The 9,027-nt window shown below is 31.3% G+C and overlaps 1 protein-coding gene across 4 annotated transcripts; it reads right to left on the minus strand.

Moving 5' to 3' along the window:
- Nucleotides 1-306: 306 nt before the first annotated feature.
- LOC145113242 (mitochondrial carrier protein CoAc1-like) lies at nt 307-7,243 on the minus strand. Of its 4 annotated transcripts, XM_079049351.1 has the most exons (10): nt 6,725-7,243; nt 5,939-6,586; nt 5,762-5,850; nt 5,429-5,513; nt 4,939-5,321; nt 4,696-4,743; nt 4,179-4,619; nt 2,759-2,943; nt 1,345-1,476; nt 307-721 (listed from the first exon to the last, which is right to left on the minus strand). In XM_079049351.1, exons 8-10 carry the CDS (start codon nt 2,843-2,845, stop codon nt 638-640), a joined length of 303 nt encoding a protein of 100 aa, XP_078905477.1. In that variant the 5' UTR covers nt 2,846-2,943; nt 4,179-4,619; nt 4,696-4,743; nt 4,939-5,321; nt 5,429-5,513; nt 5,762-5,850; nt 5,939-6,586; nt 6,725-7,243; the 3' UTR covers nt 307-637. The 4 variants fall into 4 exon arrangements, 2 of the variants coding, with proteins under 2 accessions (XP_078905477.1, XP_078905478.1); XR_013710752.1 differs by lacking the exons at nt 307-721; nt 1,345-1,476 and having other exon boundaries at nt 2,642-2,943; nt 4,939-5,063; nt 5,146-5,321; nt 6,725-7,242; XR_013710751.1 differs by lacking the exons at nt 307-721; nt 1,345-1,476 and having other exon boundaries at nt 2,642-2,943; nt 4,939-5,314; nt 6,725-7,242.
- Between the last annotated feature and the right edge of the window lie 1,784 nt (nt 7,244-9,027).

Here is a 9,027-nt window from a genome sequence, read left to right on the forward strand (position 1 = left end):
TTTTTTGCAAACCGGAGACCAAATATTATATACATCATATGAAACAAATGTCAAAACATCTTATTAACCAAAAAAATAGACAATCATTCAATTTGAGAGGTGCATACTCATGATAAGTTGATAACATAACAATTATAATACTTATTTAGTGTTGATTTTAAATTAGTGAAACATATTTATGTATGTCTTATAATATTAAATTATTTTTTTACATTCTATTATGTAATTTTATCTTTTCCAGTTAGCTTATCAGCTAGCTTTTACCAACCAAATAAGCTCTCTAAATTAACAAACATAGCCAAAAGCTCAAAAAATAGAACCTTTTTTATTCTGAAGTCTAGTTTTGTGTCATTTCATCCATAAAAAACTATTTACAAGTGGGAATAATGTCCTTAAACACAAATTGTAAGAACAAACATTCTACACTTTGAGTCAACTCCCAAAGCAGCCTTCACCACATAATCAGTCAACTCGTAGTCTCTATCTCTTTCTCTTTCTTTCAAAACTTTCAACAGATATCTTCTAATGGAACTTTAAAAGCTTAAGTATAGGCTTCTAATTAAAATATTAATTTTTACCTTTCAATAACTGCCATTTTGCATAAAATGTGTTTGTAAATTTATGCAGCAGAGATCAATTACGTTTTTTGTCGAGGAGGTATACGAAGCCATGACTTCATCATGTCATATGCTGTGAAACCAATTGAAACCGAAGGAACAATCTGCCAACAATTGTGTATCTCTGTTAGTATTTTTTTTTGTGAAAAAAAATCATTTATTAAGACAGAGAACACTTAAGAGGAAAACCAAAGGTATAAACGAAATCACTTCTTGCTATACATATGTACACTTTGAAACACTAATATTACCACCTTTTTTCCATTTTATCTTGCCAAATATTAGTTGTGCAATATTTCCTTTTTATGAACAAATTCTGAAGCAAAATGACATGTTTTCATGAGTGAATAACACTTTCAACCAACTATTATACCTTCAAAAATGTAAAAAATACATTGTATGTAGTAGGCAAACATACAATGCATTATAAATACTACACATTTCATTTACAAATAATAATAATAATAATAATAATAATAATAATAATAATAATAGCTCAATTAAGATTATATTAAATATATATCTTCTTAATTGCTTTAACAAATAATTGTAACTGAATTAAAACGATGATACTCTAGAAAAACAAGATTTGTATAATGCGGTAAATAGAAAGAAACTAAAGTAAGATGATATAATACACAACTATATTATATGAAAGGACATTGGTATTTCTTGCTTTTAACCCTATGTAAATTGAAAGAGAATAAAGGTGAAGATGTAGAAAGACCTTGATGTAATTTATGCTGAGGCCAGCAAATAATTGCCTCCATCCTTGTTCAGAGACAATAGTGGTGATCCCCTGCCATGTATTCTTATGTCTAGCACCACTACCACCCCCAAAGGTTTGCATATTCTCAACCTAAAATTAATTATCAAAATCAACCACTTTCATTTCTTTCTATTAAAACATTCTACTTTCATTTTTTTCTCATATTAAGGCATAAGGCATTGTAAAATCTAACGAGTTACAACATTGTAATTTGAAAAATCTACTTAATTATAACACTGAAAATTGCTTTGTATTTGGTTGGCATTGTGGTGATTGGGTGGACTTTTCAACGTAAAATGCTATAATACATATATAAAGATGTATGTTGCTATTTATTGCATATTTTCATTCATCACTTCTTTTGTTTATTATAGCATCCTACTTTCATTTCTTTCTATTAGGACATTGTAATTTCAAAAAAAAAAAATGGACTTTGAAAAATCTAGGGTTAATCTCATAAAAGACCTTATATTTTGTGTTTTTTCTGGATTAAACCTCAAATTTATTTTTTACCTGAAAAAGACCTTGTATTCTTTAATTTTGTCCGATCTGACCATTCTAGTCATTTTTTTTTTCCAAAAAAAGGTTAATCTCATTAAAGACCTTATATTTTGTGTGTTTTCCAGATTAAACCTCATCTTTATTTTTTGAATGGAAAAGACCTTATATTTTTTTCCAAAAAAACCCTTAACTTTGTCCTTTTTTTCAGAAAAAAAGCTTCAAACTTCTAAATGTTTCCAAATAAATCCTCAGCTTTTTTAGTTTTTCCTGAAAAAACTCACATTTTACAACTTTTTTTTAGAGAAAAATGACTAAAAGGGCCAGATTGGAAAAAATGAAAAAATACAAGGTCTTTTTCATGAAAAAAATAAATAAAGTTGATGTTTAATCTGGAAAAAAACCAACATATAAGGTTTTTTATGAGATTAACCCCCAAAAAAATTGTAAAATGTAAGGTTTTTTTCAAGAATAACTAAAAAAGTTGAGGGTTTATCTGAAAGCGGGTACAAGGTTGAGGGTTTTTTTTCCAAAAAAAAAAAGTTGAGGGTTTTTTCAGAAAAAAATGAAGAAGCACAAGGTCTTTTCTAGGCAAAAAAAAAAATACAGTTGAGGTTTAATCCGAAAAAAAAAACAAAATATAAGGTCTTTTATGAGATTAACCCAAAAATCTACTCAACTAAAATAGTGAAAATTGCTTTGTATTTGGATGAAACTACCATAAGCAGGTAGATTATTCATAAGTACAAAGCTATCATAAGAAGAAAAGAAAGTAAGATGCTATAATAAAAGAAAAATGTAACAAATAAATAATTACAAGTACGTTGCTATTTCTTGCATTTAAGGAAAAAATAAGTGATAACATAACAAGTACCCGTATCTGCCTTCTAACAACATCTAAAGGGTATGTGAAAGTTTGGCCAAATAAACCAGCCAAAGCACCACAACACAAACGCATCATGATTGATCTCTGATGCTCTTCAAAAATATGTCTTTTCAGCTTCTCATAAATGTAAAACTTCAATCCAGCATATGGCAGAATGCCAATGAGTGTTGGACCTGATTTGGATATACATAATAAAATAAAATTTTAAATATAGATATAAATGTAAAACATGTCTTTTTGCTCCACATTTTGAAAATTAAAGGAATATAATTTCGTTCAAGAGTGGTCCATTACATTCAATCAGACACAACAGATAGTTATTTTTTTTTCATTTCAAAAATATATGATAAAAGGCATAATGGATGATTCATAACAAACCTACACCTCGATACTACCCACGCATACCAACCTCTGTATAGAAAAAAAAACATATGCAATACATTCCATAACTATTTGCAGAAAAGCAATTGAAACCAATTAAATATTTTTCATTGCATAATCCCCATTTACGAAAATGCAATAAGACTTTTGGGTCTACTCATATTTTAAAATTTCTATCTGTGCTCTGAAGTACTGCAAAAACCAAAAGAAAAAGAAAATACAACAAGAATAGTGTCAAGCATGAGACTACAAAAAGTGAAAAAGGTATTTGCTTTGCTTCAAAAGTTGGAATATTGGTTTAACACATAGTATTAAAAAACTGTGACAATTACTAATATCATGCAATAATAATCACCGACAAAAATGTAATTATAGAATGAAAACTCAACAAAAAAATATATGTTGCATCTGCTTTGTTCTTAGGATGGAATATAAGTGTTTGGGCCTAATTTTCACATTTTACATATAGTAATCATTTATAAGAGAGCTATCGTATTCATAGCAATCATAGGCATTGTAATTTATAGCTTTACTATTAATAAGGTTATTAGAGAAAATTACATTTTCGGTCCCAACCTGATCACTTGCATTTTTCGTTTTTATTTCAGATTCACTACTATCTTTGGTCCTTGAGTATAGCTAATTTTTTCAATTTTCGTCCCTAATGGCTAATATATTGTGATTTTACTTGGGACAGGGATCAAAAACGTTACAAAACCTCAAATAAGTGGAAATAGAAAATGATTGTTTAGTGACAGCTGGCAATACTTTTATCTTTATCTTTTTTTTTGATAAAGAAAATGAAATAATAAATATACCTGCACGTGGGGTCACGACATCTATATGCGGATGTACCAAATATATGATAAGGAACAGAAAAGAATTCATTGTAAATAAGACCACAGTAGATGGAAAAATAGCCTGTTTATTTTCTTGATTGTGCATGTTTGTGATGTTGTGAGTAAAGCTAACACCTTTTTAGTTTTTACATAAATGGTTGAAATTTGTCAAAGAATTATTTACATACCAAATGCTCTCAACAAAGCTCAACAGCAATGAATGGAGGAGAATTTAGACTTGAAATTGCAGGCCGGTTGCTTTTGCCTGTATTTTGTGCCATTAGTGGATTCCCATCATCAGAACCTTCGCCCCCAAAAGCACCAACTGCTGTTTGCATTGTCCTACAACCAAAAAACTTATTAAATTGACAAATTTAGTTAATAAATTCATTATTCAGGCAATATATTTTCGGATCACATGACAAGTTTAGTTAATAAATTCATTATTCAGGCAGTATATTTTCATTTCCCTCCATTAGATGTTGATCCGGAACCACTACTGGAGCTACTTGAACTACTGCTTTTGTTGTTCCTCACAGCTGTGTCTCTCTCTATCTCTACTGGAGGGAAGCTAGAAATAGGTATCTCATCTCCACCAATGTCCACATCCTCTTCATTACCTTCATTAGCTGAAACTAACAACAATATTACAACCAACCACCAAAACAACCATATTTCTGCTTCCATAGAAATAAAGAAATAAACCTTTGCATGCTTGCATAGATGAGTTGCTGAACCCTGAATCATCGGAAGCTGCAATAACACATACACAATCAAAACAATCACCCAAAACTGCTTTGTAAACATGGATTTTTGACTCCAGGGCATGAGGCAAAGCCTCATGTTTGCAGCGGGGGATTAGTCGGTGCGCGAAAGCTGGCCCGGGAACCCTCGTTAGGGAAGTTCCCTTTCCAAAAAAAAAACAGGGATTTTTGAATAAATGGGTACCTTAATTTCACAAGTTTCATCTTTTACCATGTTTTTCTGTTTCTCCACAAAATGATCATCCAAAAGATTCCTCAATTTGAATAGAGTATCATCACTAAGGGTATCAATATCAATCTCAATTTCATCTGTGGCAACCGACAACTTCTTCTCAATTGGTTTTCATGAAAACAGGGACAATAAATTCAAAAGAAAAGAAAAAAAAGGTACGGGAAGCGATTCAGAAAGGATTTCAATCAAATATATCGCAATCATTCCCCAAAGCAATTTCAAGGGCTTTCCCATCCACCACAAGAGCAAAAGGATCATCCTTGGTGTTTTCGTTTACTGTCACTTGATAAGAAGCCTCGATTTGATTTAATATGTCATCTGTCATAGTCTGAAAGCTACAAAATATTGAATCATTACCCCTAACTCGCATTTTTCTACCTGTAACTTTTCTGCCTCAGATTGAATATATAAACCGACTCAATTCAAGTTCATAAATATTCACCTTTAGTTGATTTTTTCATTCAGAATCCCTGCTCAAACTCAGATGAAACTGCTTCATATCATGCCTAAGCAAACTACAAGCGAATCTGACCAAATATCCAAAAAAAAAGGTTAGAATGTTCCTAAAAAAGGGTTATTCTTTCAGGCTTTCAGCAACCACTGTCCCATCCTAAAAGCATCATGTGACATGTAAGTTAGATACACAAAGTCCCGCGAAAAGCCCAAGTGCCTATAAGGAGTCCAATCCACAATGGAACTGAAACTCTCAAATATACCACCCTAGAACCAATTGGAACCTGATAATTGATGAAGGCATCTATTTGAGAATTCTAACCCAATATTAACTGCAGTCTCCTTTTTGTCTCCAGTAAGGAGCCATATCTTGAGTCCAGCTTGTGCGAGTTTATCTATGCATTCTGCAACCTGAAATCAATGTTAGGAAGTGATGGATATGTTATCAAAGACGAGAAAAGAGTTTCGAGTAAATGTTTAATGGTTTTTACAATTTTACCCCATCTTGTAACTTGTCATCAACAGCTACAGCACCTAACAACATCAAATCTTTATCGATGATTTCATACACATTCTCTAGCACCTGAACCAAGATTTCTCATAGTTTTTGCATCATCAAAGATACTTTTCTTTACTTCGTTATCTTGATCGGGACAAATTTCATGCATCTCAATACTATCACGAGGCTCAAAATCCTCACCATCTAGATTGAAACGATAGCTATCGATATTAATATTCATTCTGTGAGAAGTAGCATGAACAATTGCATTTACATCAACACCATAAGAAATTCCTTCAATGGAGCACTTCTTGAACTCCATTTGGTTACAAGTTAAAGTCCCGGTCTTATCAAACAAAATCATCTCAACCTGACCAAGTTCCTCATTCAAATTTGAAGTCCGGGCTTCAACTGATTTCCCAGACATTTGATCGAACAGTTGGAGGTCATTGTTTATGAGCATTGCTTGTAAGAACTTCACTACTTCAATGGAGACGTAAAGGGAGATTGGGATCAAGTAACCATACAATATGAGTGCTCTCAAGAATTGAAGAAACCCAGAGATGAGTGGTTTATCAGGATCAAAAGACGCATTTGTATCTTCGAGTAACTGAAGGTACCATCATTCTTTAGCTGTTTGTTTTGAGTCTGTACCAATGGAGGAGATTAAAGATATTAGAAGTAATATGAAGAACATAACATAAATTACATGATTGCGATATAATGAAGAAAATGAAAATCCCATAATAGTTTAAAAGAACGTGAAAGAATGAAATTATGTTTTACCAAATTAGATGCGCTTTTTGAGATGTTATGAGAGGTGGGTCTTTGATTCGTGACGTTAGCGAGAGCAGGACGTTTCTTGGCCAAGTGAGGCGGCAAAGCCATTGATTTGCCGACGACATTCTCCGACACCTGCCGCTTTGCAAGTGACGACGTCGTTACAGAAGCTTTCCGATTGGACGTTGCCGTCGACATCACTCAATGCAACAAGAAACCTGGAAAAGAAAAGAAAGAAGAAAGGAACCCTAGAAAGAAAACCCTAAAATTCAACGGCGTTTGTGAATGCCCCAAGCTTCATCATAAACAGGAGGATCATGATTGGAGAAATCAATCCATTGAGGAGCGTTAATGTCTTCACCTTTTCGAACACAGCTACATCTATTGATGGATTGGAGAGATAGAGAAAAAGAAGAAGATAATGAATTCATGTTGATATATGCTCTTCGCTGCTGACTATGTGGAGAGGAAACCTAGAATGAAATGTAAGAAGGACATTACAATGCCACAAGCGTGCGTATTTTGGTGTAAGATGATGTAGCAAAAAGATCCTAAGGTAGAGAGCTAAGGAGTGAAATGCCTGTTTGAATTTAAGGTTTTCTTTTAATAATATTTAGAAATATTTTCTTTAATTAGCCAAAAAAGTCACAAACCTTGTTATCATTTAAAAAAATGCACATAAATAAAATATGGAATATTATGGGAAACAAAAGAAGAAGATGGAAATATGGTCAAATTGACATAAATAAAAAATGAAATATTATAGGAAACAAAAGAAAATGAGGGCAATATGGTATTTTGGTGGTTATTAGTGTTTATAAGAACTTATATAGTCACACGAATTGGCCATTTTAAAAGAAATTATAGGAATGATCCTTATATAAGAAAATTACAGAACATGTTCTTTTTTAAAGTGATTGTACATAATCGTACCCACATATAGTTTATTACAACTATTGCATACATAACATACATACAATCACACACAACCTAAAAAAAATCACAGAACAGTTTATTACAACTATTGCATACATAACATACATACAATCACACACAACATAAAAAAAATCACAGAACATGCCTTGCTTAAAATATGGATACAAATGACATTATTTAAAAAAAATAATAGATATTTACATGGATCGGGACTAATCTTGCAAGAGTTGGAAACCATGAAGACCAACCATGTCAAAATTTCAAAACATGGACCAAATTACTGCAAAACAGCGACAACCATAAGAAACAAAATTGTATTTACTCTAAAATTTAAATGTTATTCATTTGTTTTTGTATAAAACCATTGTACTTTGAGAGTACATTCTTATAATCGAGTCACAAGAAATAACAACGTACTTTCACATATGCATACTCACTCAAAAATGAATTAAGAAATCTAAATATTTTATTTTTGACAAATGGTTAGATAAGAAAAAAAATATATAAAAAAACCATTGTTAAATAAAAAAAGAAAGTACATTGCTATTTATCTCCATCCAACTATTAGACAAAACAATGAAATTACATTGTTAATTCTTATACTCAGCCAATATGTTAATCTATCAATATTTGGATTTGATATAGAGTATCATGAACTTTGTTTGACTTAAAAGATAAAAAAAATCATGAATCAAAGGTTGAAAATAAAAAAGGTTAAACATGCCAAAAATGCCATTCATGAGAGGGTTAAAGTCTAACAACTGACATCATATATATCCAATCACTATATACTGTATATTATTTACTATTTAGGGATGATCCATGTAATTAAATCTTTTAAGAACACGATTCATAGCTTTAAAAAAGATTCATCTTAGGAAATGATTCAACTACATTAGCATTAAATGATGCATTATCATCAAGAATAACATCTGCTCCCTTTGGCTTCCATTTACCAGACATAGAAGCACATGTGGATCATATTGTAATATTATTCATCAAAATATATTTCTACTAACAAATAGCATGATTTATTAATGTCAAATTATGTAAATTATGTAAATAGGTGGATATTAAGAAATCTACTAACCAATGGCATGGATGTCATCTCCATGGTGATAAATTTTATAAGAAACTAATTAGTAAACATTTTAAAATGTATTAAATTTTAATACTTATATGTAATTAGCAACCATTTTTCAAAAAACTGCACGAAAATTATAAGATAAATTTTTTACCCATTAAACAATGCCAAAGAAGGACCAGTGAGTAATGCATTTGAGTAAGAGAGAAAAAGAGTATCACCTTTTCGAGAAGCCATCCGATAGTAGGATTCATAAATTATTGTAGTTCTAGCCTTCTAGGTATTGTCA

This window comes from Lactuca virosa, chromosome 5, assembly GCF_052849685.1.
Source record: "Lactuca virosa cultivar CGN04683 chromosome 5, Lactuca_virosa_CGN04683_v6, whole genome shotgun sequence".
NCBI lineage: Eukaryota > Viridiplantae > Streptophyta > Magnoliopsida > Asterales > Asteraceae > Lactuca > Lactuca virosa.

Excerpts from the sequence above, each read along its gene's own strand:
- LOC145113242 (XM_079049351.1), bottom strand. The coding sequence starts at position 2,845 with ATGATGCGTTTGTGTTGTGGTGCTTTGGCTGGTTTATTTGGCCAAACT. Across the intron at positions 1,477-2,758 it reads TTGTTAGAAGGCAGATACGG|GTTGAGAATATGCAAACCTT; the intron begins GTACTTGTTATG and ends AATTAATTTTAG. Across the intron at positions 722-1,344 it reads TCAGCATAAATTACATCAAG|ATTGTTCCTTCGGTTTCAAT; the intron begins GTCTTTCTACAT and ends AATTGTTGGCAG.